We start from the raw sequence: 24,025 nt of genomic DNA on the forward strand, positions 1-24,025 counted from the left end.
GTTTGTGTCTTTGGATCTCAGTGAGTCTTTTATAGACTGAATATAGTTGGATCGTGTGTTTTTTATCCATTCTGACAGTGTCTGTCTTCTGATTGGAAAGTTTAATCCATTTACAATGAAAATAATTACTGATAAAAAGAGACTCCTGTCTCTGTGCTGTTTTCTATATGCCTTAGAGTATTTTTGTCCGTCATTTCCTGCATTCCTGTCTTCTTTTGTGTTTAGTTGATTTTTTGTGGTGAAATGTTTAAATTCCTTTCTTACTTCCTTTTGTGTATATTCTATAGGCGTTTCTTTGTTGTCACCAGGGGGATTACATTTAATATCCTGAAGTTATAACACTCTTAATTTGATACAGCTTAACTTCAAAACATACATACAAAAACTCTGTTCCTTTACAGCTGCACTCCCAGGCTTTCAGTTGTATATGTCACCAAATTACGTAGTTATATGTTGTGGGCCCAAAAACATAAACTAATAATTCTTTAAGTGTATTAGTCTCTTAAATTATGTAATAAATAAGGTTTAGAGTTACAGACCAAAGTGACAGTAGTCTAATACTAATTTTATACTAATAAATGCTATTTTTTCTTTAAATGTTTTTCTCTTAAATCATGTAGACAACAAAAAATTCAGTTTGAAACTATTGTTACAATAGTACTTACTAGCTTTTATAATTTCCCGTGTATTTAACTTCACTGAGACCTTTATTTTTCTCTACAGCTTCAATTTACTATCATTTCACCTTGCAGAAATCCCTTGGGCATTTTTTTCAAGGCATGTCAAATGGTCACAAACTCCCTCAGCTTTTGTTCATCTGGAAATGTCTTTAATTCCTACCTAACTTTTGAAGGACAGTTCTGCTGTTTTTTGGGTTTCTTCCCTATTTTGCACTGTGTTCTGGCTTCCAAAGTTTCTGATGAGAAATCTGGTAATGATCTTATTGAGGATCCCTTGCATGTAATAATTTGCTTCTCTCTTAATGCTGTCAAAAGTCTCTCTTTGACTTTGAAAGTTTATGTGACTTACTGTGGGTTTTTAAATTTCATCTTACTTGGAGTTCACTGAGCTTCTTTGATATTTACCTTCCTGTCTTTCATCAAATTTGGGACGTTTTCAGGCATTATTTCTTTACTCCTTGGCATTTGTGGGTTGCTGACTTCTCCAGCTCTAAGGCTGGTATGCATGAGGCAAAAAGAAAACACATGAAACTACTCACCATCATGCTCCTCTTCCGCTGCTGAAGTCCCTCATCATCTGCCTTCTTCTTTCCACCTTTTAGAGCCTCTTGTGTGTATTTGGTCTGTAATACCCAGGGTATTAGTTGTACTTAGTGGAAAGAAGAGGACGAGTACTTCATCTTCCTAGAAGTGGAAGTCTTAAGATAGTTTTATGTCTGCATACATACATACTATCTTTGATATATTGATTAAATAATGATTTTAAATATGATTCTCTTACCTAGATAAAAAACAAGAAAAAACATCTGAAAACAAAGAAGGAAAGAAACTCTACCACAGCAAGCCATCAGAGAAGAGCAAGAGGTAAATATTCATTGATATGGTTGTTAACAGTCGTTGAAAAAAAAACAAGAATGGCAAATTATTTCCTCTTATACCCAGGAAGACGTCATGATTTTTCCCCAGGTAAAATTAATGATTAAAATTTTGCTCATATTATTTACTGTTTATAAAAATACAAAAGAATCTTGACAGATGAGAGATGGGTCTTATTACGGTGCTATATTTAAATTTCACTTATACTTACCTTACTTGGAAAAGTATTTGAGGCATCTTACAAAGATGTATCCAGGAGAGCAAGAAGAAATAAATTAAAACTAAGAAAAATTAATGGGAAAACAAGAGTATAAAATAGATGGTACTGAGAGATTGCCTTCCATCATGATAGCATGAGGATCTCTGCAAACCCACTCACCAGCAAAAATCAGAGAAAATTATTTTTTTAAAAAAACAAAAATTTAAAGTTTCTGGAAATGGTCCTAAGGGCATACAGCAAATGAAAAATCATCTGTTCGGGAAAATCTACTAAAATTGGGTACAAACAAAAAAAACAACCAAAAGGAAACCAGTGAGAGCCTGGGGTATTTGAATCAAGACTCTCCACACCCTGCCCCCCAGATTCCAGCTCAATGATACTCTACTCCAGGAGAGTGCAGCCAAGGACACAGGGTCCGCTTTCCCCACAGATGCCAGCCAGAGGGCTATCTTCCCAGGAAGGGCAGGGCTTGCACATTTCTTATCCTGTCTCCAGCTGCCTGCTGTTGAAGTGAAGTTCCAGGTAAGTGCAGTCAGGAGGTGGGGGCTCCCTTCTTTCTACGCAGACCCCACTCTTGAAAAGAAGGCTCCACGCTTTGTGTGCTACATCACTGAAAATATTTTGGTCCTAATCACCCGTCTTGGATTGTAAGGTGTTGGTTCCACACTGGAAGAGGCAAATAGAGAAGACCTGAGGCTCCTGCCCTCCTTCCACCTACATCTTAGCTCCTAAAGTGGGGCACCACTGAGAGAAGAGTGCCACTGTCCCCACTCTCAGCTCCAGAGACACATCAGAAATTTTGCATAAGTGCATTAAGATGGCAGAGTAGGAGGATGTGGAGCTCACTTTCCCTCAAAAACACATCTACATGTGGCACAGTTCTCACAGCAAACTAACTGGAAACTGGCAAAAGATCTCTCATACAACCAAAGCTGCAAGAAACATCCCCATGTCATTGGGTACGATGGGAAAAAAAAGGCATCAAGACACAAGACGCCCCTGGGAGGTATCTGTGAAGGAGGGAGGGTCCACACAGGCAGGCCCTCACCCTGGGAACCCCATGACTGCTAGGAACTCCACCAGGACATACAGAGGGACTGGAGGGGCCTGGACTCTGATCTCAAGCCGTGTACATGTGCTGGCTTGCTATCAGTCAGGGCAGAAAGAGACTAGAGCTGATGGCTGCCACTTCATCACACTTCCCAGCCTGAAGCACATGCCAGGTGGGGCAGCTAGTATGTGCAGTGGCTAGGCACTGAATCTCGGGTTTGTGTGCCCTGGGAGTGAACTCAATCTAGCTGCACAGAGACAGCCCAGAGCGTCTGGGGTGTGGCCCAGGCCAAACCTCAGAGCCCATTGTCAGTACCTGCACTGCAGAGCACAAGTCTGCCATTGGAGCCCATCATCAGCACATGCACGGTGGGACACAGGTACGGTGGCAGCGGACTTCGTTGGCATACATACCACGTGGCATCACAGAATCGCATGTCTCTGGCAGACAGCCCCTGGGGAGGAATACACAGTGGTTCCTTTCCCTGTGAGAGTGCTCTGGTTCTTCCCACCTCACACCCCAGCTTGGAGCTGGATTGTGGGTGGACAGGTCCTGGGAGAGCAGCCCCAGGCAGCAGCACAATGACCTCAATTCCTGCAGCCACAACACCCCAGCTCCCAGCACCAGCCTAGCACTAGGTCTGGGATAAACACAACAGAGAAACGGACAAGACCTTGGGCTGCTTCTGGGAAGAACTGTGGATGCCTTCAGTGGTGGCACATAGGTCTGCTATGACTACATGGGCCTCACTTGCTTCGGCACTCACCTTTTGCAACAGAGCACGTACTTAAGGGCAACAGAGTCTTACTGAGCCCAACTTTCAGGGCTTCTACTCCAACAACCGGGGAGCAGACCCCACCCCCAGCAAGGCTCTGACAGCCACAGAGCAAAGAGGAGGCCCCACCCAAAATCCAGTGCAGGCTCTGGACAACACACCACCAATCCCATCCCCTATCAAGGGGATAATGGCCAGCATACTCTGAAAACTAGCCCTCACACCAAAAATATTGAACTCACACATTCTATACAGGGACACTCTCACATAAAAGCACCCCTTCAAGACAACAGTAGCTGTTTCTCCTAAATTCAGAGACAGAGAAAGTTAAGTAAAATGAAAAAGAAGGAGAGGAACTGTTCCCAATTAAAAAAATAAGAGATATCCCCTGAATAAACAAATCATGAAACAGACCTCAGTGGTCTATTACACCCTGAGTTCAAACAGGAGTTAATAAAAATGCTAAAGGAATTAAGAAAGATTATCAACAGAAAGGCAGATCACTGTAACAAGGATCTAGAAACTATAAAAAGGAACCAATCAAAATTAGACAAGTCAATTGCCAAGATAAAAACCAATCTACAAGCAATGAATAGCAAACTAAGTGCCACAGAAGAATGAACAACTGATCTGGAAGACAGAATAATGGAAATCAGTCAGAACAGCAGACAGAAAGACAAATGAAAACAGAAAAGTGAAAGCAATATACGAGATCTATGGGATAACATAAAGCATGCCAACCTACACATGATATTGGTTCCAGAAGGAGAAGAAAGAGAGAAGGGGATCGAAAATGTAATCTAAAGAAGGAAACGGATATCCAGGTACAGGAAGCACAGATGGTCCCAAAGAAGATGAACACAAACAGACCCACACCAAGACATATTGGAATTAAAATGGCAAAAGATAAAGAGAGGATTCTAAAGGCAGATAGAGAAAAGCAGTCAGTTACAAGGCAACCCCCATAAGACTATCAGCGTATTTCTCCGCAGAAACTGTGCAGGTCAGAAGGCAGTGGCATGATATATTCAAAGTCCTGAAAGAGAAAACCCTGCCCCCTGGGATACTCTACCCAGCAAGATTATAATTTAGACCAGGAGGAGAGAGAAAGAATTTCTCAGACAAGCAAAAACTAAAAGAATACAGCAATACTAAGCCTAACCTAAAAGAAATATTGAAAGGTCTTCTCTAGATAGAAAAGAAGCAAGTATCTATAGGAAAGGGAAAATCACAATAGGAAAGGCAAATACATAAAAGGATTGAAGATCACTTAAGTCAGTACATAGATTAAAAAACAATCCAAAAAATTGTAAAAATGATTAAAACTACAATTAACAGTAAAAGGATAAGGATGTAAAATAGGACATCAAAATCACAAAATGTAGGGAATGGGAGTATAATAATGAAGATCTTTTAGAATGTGTTTGAACTTGTATGACTATCAGTCTAAAGCAAGTAGATATGGTTAACATACTTGAAAACCAGGGTAACCAAACATCAAAAAGGTACAGTAGAGTCACAGAAACCCAAAAGAAAGGAACTCAAGCATAATACAAAAGAAATCCGTCAAACCACAAAAGGGAAAACAAAAAAGAAATGAACGGAGAAGTACAAAAACTGGAAAAAAAGGTTTAAAATGGCAATAAGTACATACCTATCAATAATTACTTTAAATGTCAATGGACTAAATTCTTATCAAAAGACACAGAGTGGCAGATTGGATAAAAAAATCAAGAACCTACAATATGCGGCCCACAAGTACAATATGCTGCCTACAAGACTCACTTTAGGGCAAAAGACACACAGGTTGAAAGTGAGGGGATGGAAAAGGATATTTCATGCAAATGAAAACAATAAGAAAGCAGAGGTAGCAATACTCGTATCTGACAAAGTAGACTTTAAAACAAAGTAGTCTTTAAAACATAAAGACAGAGAAGGACATTATATAATGATAAAAGGAGCAATACAAGAAGAGGATATTACACTTGATAACATAAATGTACCCAATATAGGAGCACCTAAATACATAAATAGCAGCAGACATAAAGGAAAAGATTGACAGGAATACAATAATAGTAGGAGACTTTAACACCCCACTGACATCAATGGACAGATCTTCTAGACAGAAAATCAGTAAGGCAGCAGAGATGCTAAATGACACAACAGACCAAATATTTTTCCTTGGTCAGGGGAACCAGGTAAAACAGATAGCTCCTAATGTCTTCCCAAAATAAATGACTTAATTTGCAACAGATCCTGGAGAAATTCAAGCTTAACAGCATTCTCAGAAACAGTAGAAGTAGAGTAAAAGGCAATTCGGAGAAGATTGGTAGATCCATTGGAGAAACAGGCTAAACTTGTAGGCTGGCTAGTTCACCAGAGAGAACTGCAGGGAGGGGAACAGCTGGGAGGAGTCTGAGGTGGCATCAGAACAAATCTGAAACCCCTACCTGGGAAACTGTTCCTTTGGAGCCCAAATTTGATTGGATTAGTCTGTAGGGCAATTTATGCCCCAGGGCACTGTTGAAAACAATAGATCTATTAGCCAGAAATTAGTGGAATTTAACAGCAGGGTGTGTGATCAGGGAAGGTGTCAAAGACAACCCTGCCAAAACCACTGCCTTCCCAGAGAGAGTGGGGCACAACCAAGTCTGCACCCCTCAGGGAGCAAATTAGAGGTTTAACACTTCAGGGGGTAATGGACTTCGCTAAAATACACCAGCCAGTCACTAAAGAAACAAATACATACATAACAATAAATAGCTCCAGAAGGTATGGAAGGGGTAGCAGGGAAAGATTAGTACCCAGAGTTCAACAGAATTGTCTAGTTGGGAAATAAGCCTGACAAACACAGACGAAGGACAACATCCCTAGTTGATGCGATCCAAAAAATCATCCTTGGAGCCAATCAATCAATCTTTCAAGCATCTGTTACCTGCAGAGAGCCCAGAAGTTGAAGACCTGAGTACCAGACTTAGAAGATTTCTACTCAGATGTTTCTGGAGTTTAATAACAGTGATCCAGTGGGAAATTTAAAGTTAGCAGTCACAAGTTCATTCAGCAGATACTGAGCACCAAATACACTGTCATCTGCTAAATGTGGATTGAATTAACGGAATCTAATTTCCCAAGAACTTCTGAAATTTTTTCTCTTTTCCTCCTTTATTATTTACTAATAATCTTTGGCAGAAAGAGTGAACAGTATCATCTTAACTGAGGTTAATGCCTGAGGTCAACTTAAGTTCATGCTCTTGAACTATTTCTTACTTTAAATGATTGCTTGTTATCAGTATATCCCTAAAAAAAATTAGAGTATTTTAGTTAACTTTATTTCCTACCAGGACACTTTCAATAATTCATTTTGCAGACTTTAAGCAAAAACAAATAATTATAGATTACTGTGATTAGAATTTATAGATCACATTCATAAGGACACTGGCCTGGTGATTTTCTATGAGATAAATATAATAGTTTATTATGGTTCATAGCATTATTTCAATCAAAGGAAGAGGGCTAAAAAATGACATCAAGAGTTCGTTGAATGGGCTTCCCTGGTGGCGCAGTGGTTGAGGGTCTGCCTGCCGATGAAGGGGACACGGGTTCGTGCCCCGGTCCGGGAGGATCCCGCATGCTGCGGAGCGGCTGGGCCCGTGAGCCATGGCCGCTGAGCCTGTGCTCCGCAACGGGAGGGGGCCACGGCAGTAGGAGGCCCGCGTACCGCAGGAAAAAAAAAAAAAAAAGAGTTCATTGAATCAAGTCTTATTACAAGTGAATTTTTTTCAGCCTAATTTCACCCCTTGTCTCTCCAAATTCTTTATAATGATTATATAATATTGCTACTTTTAACTTTGTGTAATTTTTTCTAGAATATTTCCTTTGCTCTCTCCCTTTAACAATCAAGTTTTGATTTTTACAGTTTCCTCCCATTTTTATCCTGATTATGTCAATTTTTTTTTTTTTGCTGCCATTCAATTTTATCTAAAAAGGATTTTAGCTTTTAACTATTTCATAGTCTACTTTTTATCATGAGTTGGTATGCATTACATCTTGGCAAAATGTTTTCAGTTCTTTTCTCAGGCCCTTTTGGGAAATTCTTTCTAATATCCACATAGCACAGATGCAGAAACAAAAGCTGGGAATCATTTAAAATGTTTTCACAATCACATAATGATTTGTAGACTACTCAAGATTAGCAGTCATAATTCTGCGGTGTTTTGTGTCTCTTTTAATCCAACTGGGTCATATTGGCAAGTATCTCCTCTCAAGGTAGACAGCAATGTCATGTGTATGATCTTTCTTACTCTGAACTTTTTTACAAGCTACAAGAAAATACTTTTTCAACTTTTCTATATAAACATAGTTTTGTAATTGCTTATACCTTTTCATACAGTTTTATATAGTTTCACTCATTTCACGCTTATCTTGCTACATCTTTATTCTTCTCATTAAGTGAGATTATAAGCATATATTTTTGTCCCTTTCTCATCATAAATAAGTTCTATATGAAGTAAAAAATTTTTTAAACTCCCTTTAATGCCAAAATACAATATTAATACTTTCTTCTATCATTGTTGTAGAAGAAAAGTAGTGTTGCGAAAGACAGTAAAAGGCTCTGATTTAAAAGATTATTTTTGTCCATTCTAAATCTATGAGGATAAAATGAGAAATGTTGAAAATTACGATAAATCATATAAAATATACGTCATTTGCATGTTTATAATATAGTACTGCCTTCCTTCTGGTTCTGTGTTCCATTAGGTTTGTGAAAAAGGAAATTTAGTTCAAAGACACAAGAATCAAATTCTGATGTGACAGGGAATGTTCTGCTTTTACCCTCTGACAAACAATTAATTCATTTCCTCAACAAACACTTTTTTGTGCTACAGCTTTGAGGTTATCACCGTGCTTTGTGCTAGGGATGTTAAGACTATACTTTACCATTTCTTATTCCCAGGAACTCATATTTTAATAGGAGGAGACAAACAAGTTAAGCGCGGTGTTACAGGTGCAATGCCTATAGTCTGCACAGGGTAAGGGAGCACAGAGAAGGGAGTGGTCAGTTAGACTGGAGGGTTGGATTGAGTGGTCCCTGTACTTGAGAGATATCGCCGATTTGAAAGATTTTTCCCAAAACAGAATATAGGGATTTTATGTTTTAAAAAACATCTTGGTCCTTTTGTGATGAGCCAGGAGAGAAATTAAATTTTGGATTATTCATTTGCTTCTGTAGGAATCTGCTAAGTCTAACATAAATCTCTGAATCTCTAACATTTCTGGTATATTTTTTTCTTAATTTTTATCTCATTATCTTTATTTGAGGTCCTTTGAAATATATTCATAAAATTTAAACAATATTTTAATTTTGTCTAAAATACTTCTTTAATTTTATGTGTGTATATATTAATTTTTATACATTTATACCACACTTATTTTCAAAGAGAATTTCAGGTAACTTAATTAAAAGTATATATACAAGTACATAAATCCACTTAGTTTATGATACAGCAGGCTAATTAAAAATAGAAATGGAAGTAAGAACCACACCTAGGAAACGAGAGAATTTTATTATAATTAAGATGGTTACTTCATTGAACTTTAAATTATTCTTTCTCATAGTGATCAGCCAAGCAAATCAGTCACTTTTTATATGTAACTTTTATATATTCTTCTGTTAAATTTAATGTCAGAAATTAAAGAACACATTTTAGAATCCTTATTTTAGACTTTTTTCTATATATGTGTATAGAAATTAATTGTGTATAGAAATTAATTAATGTTAATTAATCACAGGTTATTAATTAATCTTCAGGGTTTTTGGCAACCTATGTTTTCATTTAAAAGTACAGGATATTATTAACTTCTTTACATGTTAGTAAATGGTGGCAAAGTATTCCATTGTATTAGTGAACCTTTATTTAGCCACCCCCATTGTTAAACATTTTTTTCTGTTGTAAACAACAATGAAGATGTTTAACTCCCTATTTGTGTATATTCTTAATTATTTATTTATAATAGATTCCTAAAAAGGAACTGCTGACCCAAAGAGTATGAACACTTTTTAGACCTTACTATAAATAGCAAAAATGCAACAAAAATCATATAAGATTTGAGAACTGTTTGTATTAATTTCATTCAGCTAAACTACTATTTACATATTATCTGCTAGCATTTTTCATTTAGAAAAAGATAAAAATATGAAATGTAAAAGAGTCAATGAACTATTTTCATGCTTACACTAATGAACTTTTACCATCTTTTCTAGATACAAGGCCAGATATATCAGATGACTGTACATTTGATTATTTCAGAAGACAGTTCCCTAATCAAGGTTTGTGAATAAGATGGGAATATAGACAGTAATGTGTGGTCACCTATCATCTGAATGTAAGCTATTTAATATGTATCTGGTCAAGATTTACACATAAGAAACTAGAAGATTATCTTCAAATCGGACAGCCAAAGAACAATTCACCTTCCCAGAAATTCTGAATCTCAAATTTTTATTTTTCTCTCTAACTCTAGAAATATAAAAGACAGTAGAACTTCCTTATATGTCAACTTGATGTCTTGTAATTTTACCGAGTCGAAAAAAAAATATTTTGAAAAATATTATTTTCAAAAAAATATTATTCATCTCATTGTCTAATCTTTTCATTCCCATCTCATTGAATCTCAAAGCAGAGAGAAACCCTGAGAGCACCCTACTCTCACCTCCTACTGATGACAGGACCCAGGCGCATCCAACTTTTGATTGACTACACTTGGTGACAAGTAGTTTACCAAATTGTAGTCACTTCATTCCATTGTTAGAGAGCAATGTTCTTTTTATGTTGAGTTAAAAACATATGTCCCTGTAAATTTAATTCACCTCTTTAATAATACAAAGCAAAAAAGAATGAAAAGACCTTAAAGGTAAACATTTCTCATTTTCCCTAATTCTCCTTGAAATAATAAGAACAAATATAATGCCTCTTCCACATGACAGACCATAAATATTTTTTTAAAGCTATCATTTCCCTGACACTTTCCTTCCATTTCTTTCAGCCATCCATAATATGATTCCCTTTACTATTATATTTTACTGTTTTCTATCACTATTCAAGCTTGAATGAAACTGAACACAGTATTGCAGATGTCATCTAACTAGGACAGCCATTCCTTGGTATCTGTGGGGGACTGGTTCCAGGAACCCCACGGATAGCAAAATCTGAGGATGCTCAAGTCCCTTATATAAAATGGCGCAGTATTTGCATATAACCTATGCATATCCTTCAGTATCGCTAGATTACTTATAATACCTGTACAATGTAAATGCTATGTAAACAGTTGCCAGGGCACAGAAAATTCAAGATTTGCTTTTTGGAACTTCTTGGAATTTTTTTCCTACTATTTTTGATCCACAGTTGGTTGAATCCACAGATGCAGAACCCATTGATATGGAAGCCTGACTGTATACAATAAATTATCATTCTCATTTGCTTCTTTCTAGATACCAGATTTCCATTAATGCAGTCTAAGATTACATATGTTTTTTTGAAAATTATCCTAAAATATTGACATATTGGATTTACAAATACTCAAACCTATAAAGTTTTATTTTCATAGTGCCACTGCTAACTTACGTCTCCTCCATTCTCTACTTCTTCAATTTTGGTTTGATAGCTTGGTCCAGTGTACTGAGCCTTAAATTTATTCTTGTTAAACTAAGTCTTCTTAGATTCAGCCTTTCATGAACTTGATCTTGATTATGTCATATTGTTGTACTATATACACGTGTATATACCTTATACATATATACAATATATAAATACATATCCTATATCTGACCTCTTGTCAAAGCTTCAGCTTCTTTATCTGTTTATGTCTTCACTTAAATGTCCCTTATAGCCAAATTCAAATTCATCTAATCCCACATTGAATGCTGTTCCTTCTGTATTCACTGTAACTTTGGTAGCAGTACTATCTACATAACTACCCAAGCTAGAAACCTAATAGTTATCTTTTTTCTTCTTTCACTTCCACCATTCATATCTAGATAGCCACTGAATCCAACTGATTTTACCACGTAATCCCTTTTGTCTCCACCTTAACTACCATCATTCTTTTCAGTGCTTATTTATCAGAAGCACTTTAGATTTCTAAGTGGTCTCCTTGCCACCAATATTGTCATCCTAATTCCACCTCTCATACTACCATAAAAGCAATCTATCAAAAACAGAAATCTGATTAATGCCACTACCTGAAGCCTTTCAGTAATTCCCAGTTTTCTAAAGTAATTCCCAGTTTTCTAACAGTGGTTGAAGTTGGCACAGTCCTGAGACTTCAATTTGTTCTAGGCTTTCTCTTTTCAATTTTTTTTCAACTTTTAATTTTTAAATAATTTCAAGAATAGTACAAAGAGCTATATCTATCTACCTACCTAGCTATATTTTCCCCCCAATCCATTTTTTGTAGACATAATGCTCCTTTATTCCTAAAGGGCTTCAGCATATATTTTCCAAGAACAAGAACATTCTCTTACATTAAAATAAGTAAATTCAACTTTGATACAATACTACTTTGTATCATACTGTAGTGAAATTTTGCCAAATGTACCAATGATGTCCTTTAGGGCACAACTTCTCCCTGATTGAGGCTCATGGATTGCATTTAATTGCCATATCCCTTTATTCTCTTTTAATTTGGAACATCTGCTCAGCCCTTCTTTGTCATTCACAGCACTGGCACTGTGAAGATTATGGGCCAGCAGTCTTATAGAATGTCTGGTTTTAAAATTTTAGAATTATCTGGGGAGTTTATGATAATCCCAGCTTTGAATTCTGGGTTGGCCTTTGCTGTCAACCCCCAAATCTGCATTTTTAATAAGGTACCATAGATAATTCTGATGTTGACGATCTGCTCTTTTCGACTCACCACATTGGGAACTATAGTGAGAGTCGGTGGGAGGCCAAGCATTTGGGACCTAGCCCATCCAACCCTTATTCATCCTGAGTAGCTTTCATGTACAATTTTTCTTCCAATACTGGTCTGTTACTTTAAAAACAACAAAAAAAATTTTTTGACAACCACTTGCTGCATCAGAGAAACCAATTCCCTAACATGACGTACAAGACTTCCAGTGAACTGGCCCCTGACTGCCTCTCCAGTTTTACCTCTTGCCATTCTCTGCCTTTTCCTTTACACTGCAGCAATGATGATCCTCTTGTGGCCTCAAAATACATCCGTCTTCTCACCTCCTTGCCTTTGCTCATTCTGTCTTCTCTGCCTGAAACATAATTCTCCCTCTTCAACTAGATAAGCTACTTCATCATTTAAGGAGTAGGTATCAAAGTGTAATAAGACTCATATACAGTTCATTACAATAAGAGTGAGATAGACTGAGTGATAATGATATGCACAAATTGCTCTGGTTGCTCAGAGAAGGGCATGTAATCCAGCCTGGAAATCTCAGGGAATGTTTTCCTGAAGGAACTGATCCTTAAATTATGATCATGATTATGATGGAGTCTTAAGTGATAAGTTAGGCAGTTAGCAGCAAGAGTAGAGTCACTTCCTTGAATTCTTAAAAGATTAATGTCAATGGTTTTGTGATCTTATTTATATGAAAATTCTTTCCTTACTTGAGATGAACTATGTCTGGGACTGAAGATAAGGCATTCAGAGCCTTTTGACTCCTGACGTCTCTCACCAATATTTATTCTCCCCTGTCTAAACAGAAGAAAACTCTATTCAATAGAAAAGACAGGTGCAACAGAGGAGCTGAGGGATTCTGCTCTTTGTCATCCATCAGTATTTTAAAATAATCCCAGCAGAACAAATCTAAACATTATTTGATATATTTTCATTCTGAATATAGCTAAGTAAAATTTACTTCTTTTTCTCAATACTTCTTCATATCTGAGTTCATCTGGTATTTTAACCTTCTGATACTATTCTCCTGTGGCTCAGTCACTCTCCTATAATCCTCCTTTGTTATATAATCTCCTTTCCATCTTTGTTCATGTTCTTTTAAAAATCTGATGTTTATCTGCTTCGCAGAGGTCTCAATATACTAGCTGATGCCTGTGCTAGATACTGGGCTACAATGGAAAAAAATATAGTCTGTTCTCAAGAAGCAGAGAGAGTGACAAGTAGACAGTAGAAACATAACGGGATAAATGCTATTTACTGTGCTGTGATATTATACAGGAGTTGTTTGGGGATAAGGGAGTGTCAGAGAAAGTTTCTCAGAAAAGGTAACTGTTACGGTTCCAGGGCCCAAATAAATAAATACTATTTTTTCTTTACCAAGTTTTGAATCTATTAAAAATTAAGACAAAAGAGTAGGGCAAAATACTAGCAAACTGAATCCAGCAACATATAAAAAGGATTATACACAGTGACCAAGTAGGATTTATCCCAGAAATGCAAGGTTGGTTTAACATATAAAAATTATCCACCTCCAAGAGTAATGAAAGTAAAAACAAAAATAAACAAGTGGAACCTAATTAAGCTTAAAAGCTTTTGCACAGCAAAGGAAACCATAAACAAAACGAAAAGAAAACCCACAGAATGGGAGAAAATATCTGCAAACAAAGCGACCAACAGGGATTAATCTCCAAAATATACAAACAGCTCATGCAGCTCAATATTAAAAAAACAAACAACCCAATCCAAAAATGGGCATAAGATCTAAACAGACATTTCTCCAAAGAAGACATACAGATGGCCAAAAGGCAAATGAAAAGATACTCAACATCACTAATTATTAGAGAGATACAAATCAAAACTTACAATGAGGTATCACCTCACACCAGTTAGAATGGCCATCATCAAAAAAATCTATAAACAATAAATGCTGGAGAGGGTGTTGAGAAAAGAGAACCCTCCTATACACTGTTGGTGGGAATGTAAATTGGTACAGCCACTATGGAGAACAGTAGGGAGGTTCCTTAAAAAACTAAAAAAAGCTACCATATGATCCAGCAATTCCACTCCTGGGCATATATCCAGAGAAAACCATAATTTGAAAGGATACATGCACCACAATGTTCATTGCAGCACTACTTACAATAGCCAGGACATGGAAGCAACCTAAATGTCCATCAGCAGAGGAATGGAAAAAGAAGATGTGGTACATATATGCAATGGAATATTACTGAGCCATTAAAAAGAATGAAATCATGCCATTTGCAGCAACAAAGATGGACCTAGAGATTGTCATACTGAGTGAATAAGTCAGACAGAGAAAGACAAATATCATGATATCACTTATACATGGAATCTTAAAAAATGGTACAAATGAACCTATTTACAAAACGGAAATAGGGTCACAGATGTAGAAAACAATCTTATGGTTACAAAGGGGGAAAGGTGGAGGAGGGGTAAATCGGGAGATTGGGATTGACATACACACACTACTATATATAAAATAGATAACCAACAAGGACCTATTGTATACCACAGGGAACTCTATTCAGTACTCTGTAATGACCTATATGAGAATAGAATCTATAAAAAGAGTGGATATATGCATAACTGATTCACTTTTGCTGTACAGCAGAAACTAACACAACATTGTAAATCAACTATACTCCAATAAAAATTAATTTAAAAAGAAATAAAATTAAACAACGTAATACACATTAATTGAAAAAAGAACAAAATGCACATGATCATCTCAGTACATGCAGGAATAATGTTTGGCAAAATCCAACATCCTTTCATGATTTAAAAAAAAATATGCAACAAAGTAGGAGTAGATGGATGTTCCTCAACCTGATAAAGGCTATCTATAAAAATCCCACAGCTAGGGCTTCCCTGGTGGCACAGTGGTTGAGAATCTGCCTGCCAATGCAGGGGACACGGGTTCGAGCCCTGGTCTGGGAAGATCCCACATGCCGCGGAGCGACTGGGCCCGTGAGCCACAACTACTGAGCCTGTGCGTCTGGAGCCTGTGCTCCGCAACAAGAGAGGCCACGACAGTGAGAGGCCCGCGCACCGCGATGAAGAGTGGCCCCCGCTCGCCGCAACTAGAGAAAGCCCTTGCACAGAAATGAAGACCCAACACAGCCAAAAGTAAATAAATAAATAAATTTAAAAAAAAATCCCACAGCTAATATCATAGTTGATGGTACAAGACAATGCTTTCCCCCTAAGATCAGGACCAAGACAATGGAGGTTTAGGCAGGGCAGTTTGGAAAGAAGAATAAATACAATGCATCCAGACTGGAAAGAAGTAAAATTACCTCTATTTGCAGAACACATGATCTTGTATGTAGAAAATCCTAAGGAACATACATACATACACACACACAACCTACCAGAGCTAATAATCAGTTCAGCAAGGTTGCAAGATAGAAAATCAACATGCAAAACTCAGTTGTAATGGGTAAATTGTATGGTATGTGAATTAGATCTCAATAAATCTGTTGTAAAAATCAATTGTATTTCTATATACTAGCAATGAACATTCTGAAAATGAAATTAAGAAAATTCCATTTACAAAGCATCAGAAAGAATAAAATACTTAGAAATAAATTTAACAAAAATAGTGTAATACTTGCACGCTGAAAAGCACAAAACACTGTTGAAATATATTAAAGAAGTTTTAAATAAATGGAAAGATTCCCCCACATTCAGAAATCAGAAGACTTGTTGAGATGGCAATACTCACCAAATTGATACGCAGATTCAATGCAATCCTATCAAAATCTCTGCCGAAACAGAAATTACAAGCTAAACCTAAAATGCATAGGAAATGTAAAGGACGAGAATAACCAAGGCAATTTTGAAAAAGAACAAAGTTCAAAGAGTCATACTTTCCAATTTCAAAACTTACCACCAAGCTGCAGTAATCGTAACAGTGTGGTACTGGCATAATGGCAGATACAGAGATCAATGAAATAGAATTGAGAATACAGAAATGAACCCTTATATTTTTTGTCAATTAAGTTTCAACAAAGGTACCAAGACAATTCAATGAAGAAAATAAGAGCATTTACAACAAATGGTACTGAGACAACTAGATATTCACATGCAAAAGAATGAAGTTGGACTCATTCCTTACACCAATTCATTAATTCAAAATGGGTGACAGACCTAAATGTAAGACCTGAAACTACTCTTAGAAGAAAAGATAGACATATAATGTAAGCATAGTAAGGGGACTACTAGCTTTAAGCTCCAACATGTAAAGGGCCGGATTTCGAGAGTAGACCTTTGTTAGGGAGAACGTTCTGGATAGTTTGCAATGCTTACTCTTCCCCCCTCCAGCCACAGCCAGCCCCTTCTAGCCGCCTTGTCTCATTGAAAGGTAGGGGGAAGAAAAGCTAAGAAATGCCTATTAAGGTCACAGCCCAGGGACACAGACCCACTAAAAGACTAAGATTTAATAAGATTATAGGATGTTCCCTTTCCCCATACCTTACCACCACACCAACATGACTCCAGTATAAGAACAATGATTTACAGGTAAAAGAGCTGCAAGCCAGACATGTATTCTATCTGATAAGTGGTGCATAGGGAACCCCAAAGACAACAGGATAGACAAAAACAAGGCTATTATAGGAATTCCTATAATGTATACACACACACACACACACACACACACAACACATACCTAGCACATCATATTCAAACTTCAGAAAACCAAAGACAAAGACAAAAATCTTTGAATTTATCTTTCTCTGTCTGACTTATTTCACCTAGCCTAATGCTCTCAAGGTCCTGTTGTCCCAAATGGCAGGATTTCCTTCTTTCTCATGGCTGAATAATATTCCATTGTGTGTGTGTATGTGTGCGGGTGTGTGTGTGTGTATACACACACACACATACACACACTGTAACTTCTTTATCCATTCGACCACTGACTGACCCTTATGTTGTTTCTGTGTCTTGGCTATTGTAAATAATGCTCCAATAAATGGACAGACACCTCTTCAAGATCTTTTTTTTTTTTTTTTTCATTTCTTTGGATATATCCCCAGAAGTGGAATTGCTGGATCATAGTGTAGTTCTATTTTTAATTTTTTGAGCAACCTTCATAGACACATACAACTAGTTAAGGAGATAAATAACCAAAACAGAGCACAATGTACATTTAGAGAAAAGAATTTGGAATTGATCGTCATAAAGGAGATTGAATCTCACAAGTCCAGATGAGAGAAGCAAGAAGTACTTCTAAATCAATTGAAAGTTTTTTCACCTCTCAAAAAGACACCAATGCTCAGTCAAAAATAATAGCTGGTGGATTCGCTTGGGCATATGACATGAATGAACACTGATTATCAGATAATTCCCTTGACTGCTTGATGAAACTGAGTAAAATTGCATTTCCTAACTCAGAGTTTGCCACTAAAATGCCCTGTGGGTTAACCAAAGGGGAAATTTTGATGACAGATATGTTGGACTCTTATAGTGTAAAGCTCATTTTGTCAGATCTTACCAACAATAATGTTTTCTACAGTTATCACATGATACATTGAATAAAAAAGAAAAAACATTTCCTCTGGCTATTAGGTACTTTACTTTGAAAAATGGGGTTTCAAAGAATCTTGATTTCTATGAAGATTTTAATGAAACCACAGAAAACATCAAACCAAATATTGTCAATATGTTGTCCAAAGACAAACTAGACTTTGCTCATCTATCTGCATGGTTGGCTGACAATGAAAATATAAAATGTATATTTTGGCAAATTTCATTCAGTCTATTAACTTCTTACCAAAGAAAAAGATCTGATCTCTTAAATGTCTTGCACACCTTGTACTTAAAAAAGAGTGTGGGGGCTTCCCTGGTGGCTCAGTGGTTGAGAGTCCACCTGCCGAAGCAGGGGACACGGGTTCGTGCCCCGGCCTGGGAAGACCCCACATGCCGCGGAGCGGCTGGGCCCGTGAGCCATGGCTGTTGAGCCTGCGCGTCCAGAGCCTGTGCTCCGCAACGGGAGAGGCCACAACAGTGAGAGGCCCACATACCCCAAAAAAAAAAAAAAAAAAAAAAAAAAAGAGTGTGATTTGCTATCCTGTGATAATGAGGCTTTCATAATGAAATTTTTTGGTCACGTTTTAGTTTCCTCAAAAAATGCAGAAGCACTTAATGAGATTTTCGACTTTACAGAAATGAAAGAGGCCAGTTTCCTTAGACCTGTGCCAATAAGGTGGCTATCATTGTTGCCAGCCATAGAAAAGACATTAAAATGTTAGTCTGCCATTAAATCACATTTTTTCAACATGTGGGACAAGAAGAATGGCTTTCTCTAATTTGCAAATAGTTTGAGATGGGAATAGAGGAAAGGGCTACAGTAAAACAATTTATATGCTGTTTCTCTAATTCTGTTTGATGATCTTTGAAGAGGTCATATGGAGCATAGAAAAGGATGAACTGCACCTCAGTTGTTTGACATTATATGTAGGTTATGACAGAAACTCATACAGTGAAAAAAAATGACATTTAGGAGGAAATAAGACTGACTCAGAAGTCAAAAATATGTCACCACAAAGGGCAGCCAAGTTAAACAGCACTAAAAACTGTAATTTATTTGAAATCCACCTTCAGTTTAAGTTCGAATTACCTCTGTGCTTTAAAAACCTATTCTCTGAGAAAGAAAAGTTTACTTACAGTGATATCCAGTGTGCTTCAGAGTATCTAAAAACAGTGGACATTTTAGACATGGCAAACACTACATGATGAATTTAAGGATGCAAAGGGCCAAATGCCCTAAAGCCACCCTACTAAATTAAGCCTGTAGATATAAAGTGGATGGACATTTTTGTACAGCTGGAAACTAATTCCTTACAAGTCTAGAAACCTGCTATTAATAAGTACGGTCATATTCCATGATCAAATTCCCTTGTTGACAGGATATCTAACTTGCTGTCATTGCATTGGCCTGCCACCAGGGGTCAGCATAATGTGGGGCTTCATAAGAGCAGACCTCAGAGGCCTTGACTTTGAATGTATTCAGTTTTACCACTACATAAAAGAAAAGAAGGATATCCTGAAGGCTGCAGGCAGTTCAGAGAAGTATTACTGGAAGAGGACACACAAAGAGCAAAAATATCCTACTTTATCATGGGACATAAAGAAATGTCAGTTTTTATTAATTATAAGTAATGTCTGTTTACTTAGCCCCATTGTATTTACATTCAACTTTTTAAAGGTCTTATATTTATGTATCTTAAAAAGACATAATATGGCCTATAAAATGTAAATATCCTATAAAGAGTTAAAATCTGTATCAGAGGAAAAAACTATTTATAATGTTATATTATTCTCACACATACTATTTGTTTAATTGGTTCCACTATTAATAACTACTAATTGCCACTGTTAACTAGTCCTACTGTTTTTCTTAAATAATGGCATTTATGTAACAAAAAAGCAAATACAGAATAATATATAATTTTAAATAAACGCCTAATTTATATTTTATGTTAAAATAATCATGTGTGTATAAGTATTTATTACATATTGTACTAATTTTTTGGTCTGTTGTAGCTGTGTCTTGAGTTGGCACTCTAAAAGTTAGTCACCCTACTACACATGTAGATGGCCTTCATAGAGCCTGACATGCAGAATTCAGTTCTGAAACGCTTGATAATTATTGGACAGGTATTTCTACTGTTTGCTCTTCTCTTGAAACAGTTTCATTTAAAAGCTTCCAGAGGAAGTATTCACTGATATATTTCATATGTCTGAATGAGATAATGTCAGATTAATTGAAGATAAACTCAAGCTAGCCATTAAATATATGAATGAGGTAATTGTGAAGAAAGTAAAAAAATTGTTTTGTTAACCTTAAAACCTAAGTTCAGAAATTTTATGGTATATTCTCTTTTTTAGCAAAAATACCTGGACAAGCCCCTTCTTGGCTTCTAAAAAGATATCTTGGCTTCTAAAAAGAGGTAGGAGAACTACACTTAATTTCTTCTACCAGGTTACCTTACTCCCTTTCCTCTGTCTTATAAGATTTTTATTTTGCATTAAAGTAACAGCTAAAAGTGACGTTTTAATAACAATTGCTAATTGTCTCCTTAGAGTCTACATAGTGTCTGTGGCTAGGTCAGTTTTATACACAGGAGTGCACATATGATGCATTTTGAATGGTTCTGAGATTTCAGTATCCCTAAAGTATCCCTAATGGATGCCTTAACATCTGCAGTTAGACAGTTATTTCTTCTAAGCAATTACCATTGCTGTATTTGAGTTTCTCTTTTTAAATAGAAATACTTCTGGCATAAGATAGTTACTTAGAATGAATACTATCAAATGTTTTACTATCTATAATAGCAATTGAAGCATTGGTCACGTAGGGATTATACTAGTACCTAAAAATTGGAAAAGGAATAGAAAGGGAAGTCAGGGATAACATAGATAAACTGTAGTTTTGTCTAAACCGGTAATTATTATACCACTAGCCCCCCTGGCAAGTTTCCCTATCTCTAGGAATAATGATATGAACAACCACCTGAACAGTGGATTTGTAAGTATTTGAGAATAGAATGAATTTGCACAACAGAGGAAACATGGTATGCCTGTTCTCCCTTCCTTGGCCTCTTTTCTAAGAACTTGGTTTCTGCTCAATAATGGTTCTGTTGAAATATGTAGGCTCTCTTGCCCCCAAAACCTAGAAAATTAGGTTAAGAAACCATCTTTGGCCATACCTGTACTTGGATCTAGAATTGATTAATTTAGACTTAACTTTTTAAAATATATTACTTATCTATGGAAAGAAATGAAATAATATATCAACATAAGAGAAGGTAATAAAGTAGTGGAGTTAGAAGATATGTATTCTAGACCTGCCCCTCCTTATTAGCTATGTTATCTTGAACAAATAGCTTAACCTCTCTGATTGCCTAACATTCCCTTACATTCCCTCTCTGATGTAAGATGGGGATAACACTGGCCATCCTGCCTGTATCACAGGACTGGTGAGAGCCCCAAGTAAGATAATATCTGTAACAATACTTTGCATACTGTGAGATGTAAAATACAGATATAACATGGCATTACATTACTCTTGATTAGATAGTTCATTGTTGACATTGAAATCAGAGTACCTAATTTCTTTCAGCTCCCAAACTATGATTCAGAGGCTTAGCAAAGACCAACAAAGATATTTTTTAGAAACCGATGAGAGGCTGGTCCAGGAAACAATTCAGCCCAGAATCAATGATTTGTATGGAAACTGTGTCAAAGTGACATCCTTGAAGTGTCCTATGAGCAAACAAACTCCCATCTGGACTGAGAAGACAAGGATACCAACAGAAGGTTTTTCTTTTTTGTTGTTGTTTAGGATTTTAATACTATATACAAAGGTGGCTTTCACTGTATCATCATTAATATTGATAAATCCTATGAAATTTGGATTATGGGAACTTTTTATAAACAGAGGACAACCATTTTATTCCTGACTCTGTAAAGTATTTGTCTTATTTAATTTCTATATAAGTTGAATATAGAAGAAAACTGTTTGCTTAATATAGCCTTGAAAAATCAATTTAATTTCCTTATTCCCATCACTTCCTTGTTATTGATGCCCTTTCCATATCATAGAATAAAAAAGTAATGAGCTGATACACACAACATGGATGAATCTCAAAATCACTGTGCTGAGAAAAAGAAGCCAGACACAGAAAAGTAAATACTATATGAAATCACATTTATATGAAATGCAAGCTAATCTATAGAGACAAAAAGTAGATAAAGGTTTCCTAGAGTAGGAAGGGACAGAGTAGGGAGGAAGGAAAGAAAGGACTGTAAAGGAGCATCAGGAATCTTTCAGGGATGATCCTCTCTAGATCTTGTTTATGGTAATGGTTTCACAGGTATTTACAACTGTTGAAACTCCAGGGTGTTGGGCCAGACCAACTAGCTGGATTGAATTTTCATCCGCCAGATGGCAAAGATCGAGTGGAGGAGCAGCAATTCAGGTTAGACGTGTTGCTTTTTAAATGCCTTTTAGACACTGAAGTGGAGGTACTGAATAGGCAGTTGGATATATGAGTCCAGCATTCAGGGAAGAGATCTGGGCTGAAGATGCATTTGGGAATTTTCAGCCTATAGATAGTATTTTAAGGCATGGAGCTGGATGAGATTTAAGTGAGTGTAGATATAGAAGAGGGTTAAGGAGCAAGTCCTTGGGAACTCTAACACGGATGGATCAGGAAAAGAGTAAGAACCCAACAAAAGAAGACTAAGAAGCCCCCTCTGGGGTAGGAGGAAAAGCAAGAGAATGTGTTGTCCTGGAAGCTAAGTGAGAAAGTGTATCAAAGAGAAGGGAATAAGCAGCCAAGTCTAATGCTTCTGATTAAGTCAAGTGGATTTACTATTGGATTTTACAACATGGAGGTTTTATTTGGGATCTTGATCAGAGAAATTTCAGTAGAATGATAGAGGTGCAAGTCTAATTAAAGTGTATTTTAAAATAGGAGCAGAGAAATTGGAGACAGGTAGTATTTACAGAATTTTGCTGCAACAGGGAGATTCGTTTTTCAGTTTTTCCCACTGCTGCCACCACACTGCTTAATTTAAAATTTGTTTCTCATCTTTCCCATCTTCCCTGAGCTGAGATTCTCATGGCTTTTTTATTATATTATCTCTAAACATGTCCTGATGAATCTTGATGACATATGAATAAAAATTCTACAATCTTCTTTTTTACTGAAGTAAATCATTTCAGAGAGTTATCTTTTGTTATTTTTTGCTGTTGTCCCTTTCTTTATAATATATATATTTAGGGCTATAAATTTTCCTTCACCTCCTCACCTGTATAATTCTCCACCTACTACAATCTAGCTTCTCACCATAACAATGATATTATTTCCAAAGTCATCAGCTCCTATCATACTTGACTTCTCTACTGTTGGTTAATTCCAGAGCCTTAAAACTCTCTCCCTTCATTCACTTAGCAATTCCAACGGACGTATCTGTGGAACTTCTCTCTCTTTTAGTCCTGTTTCTCTGCCCATTCATGTTTGGTGTCCTACATGGGCTTCATTCACTTCCTCTGCCTGAATTTTAAGTGGGCTATTCCCCAGTATTCCATCCTTTGGTCTCTCCTCTTCTCACCACATACTTTATTTCTGAGCGCTCTCATCTATACCTGTAGCTTCAACAAACAACTGCTGATCATGATCATATTTTTTTAATCATCAATATAGGCATCTCTTCTGAATTCCATACTGTGCCTACTGGAATTATCCTTGTTTTTCCTCACAGATATTTCTAATACAACTTGCCCACTGCAGATCTCTTTCTCCTGCTGCATTCCATTTCTCAATCAATAATACTGCTGTCCTCCTGTTATCTAAATAATAGCCCAAGACATATCCTAATCTTCTCCATCTCTTTGGTATCCAACAATGAGAAGCTCTATCAATCTGCCCTCAAAGATTCTCTTGACTCTGCATTTCTTCGTCATACTGCTGCTCCTTTAGTTC

The 24,025-nt window shown here is 36.7% G+C and overlaps 2 protein-coding genes across 5 annotated transcripts in view; one reads left to right on the top strand and one right to left on the bottom strand.

The window, feature by feature from the left end:
* Positions 1–24,025, top strand: part of AGBL3 (AGBL carboxypeptidase 3) — a 97,887-nt gene that overhangs the window by 70,358 nt on the left and 3,504 nt on the right. Inside the window, 2 exon segments of the mRNA XM_073809963.1 lie at positions 1,466–1,544; positions 9,865–9,930. Coding sequence (XP_073666064.1) covers positions 1,466–1,544; positions 9,865–9,930 — 145 coding nt within the window.
* Positions 1–24,025, bottom strand: part of CYREN (cell cycle regulator of NHEJ) — a 98,815-nt gene that overhangs the window by 24,544 nt on the left and 50,246 nt on the right. The window contains exons 4-6 of one of the 4 annotated variants that reach the window (XR_004528181.2): positions 3,143–3,281; positions 1,768–2,442; positions 1,220–1,303 (exon numbers count right to left, since the gene is read on the bottom strand). Coding sequence is in view for 3 of the 4 variants with exons in the window: in XM_033863322.2 (XP_033719213.1) it covers positions 1,254–1,303; positions 3,143–3,281 (189 nt within the window). In the remaining variant the exon portion in view is untranslated. Of the gene's footprint in view, positions 1–1,219; positions 1,304–1,533; positions 2,443–3,142; positions 3,282–24,025 lie in introns of those variants that run through there. The other 3 variants (XM_033863322.2, XM_033863323.2, XM_033863321.2) reach the window with 3 other exon arrangements.

The sequence above is a fragment of the Tursiops truncatus genome, chromosome 9, assembly GCF_011762595.2.
Source record: "Tursiops truncatus isolate mTurTru1 chromosome 9, mTurTru1.mat.Y, whole genome shotgun sequence".
Lineage (NCBI taxonomy): Eukaryota > Metazoa > Chordata > Mammalia > Artiodactyla > Delphinidae > Tursiops > Tursiops truncatus.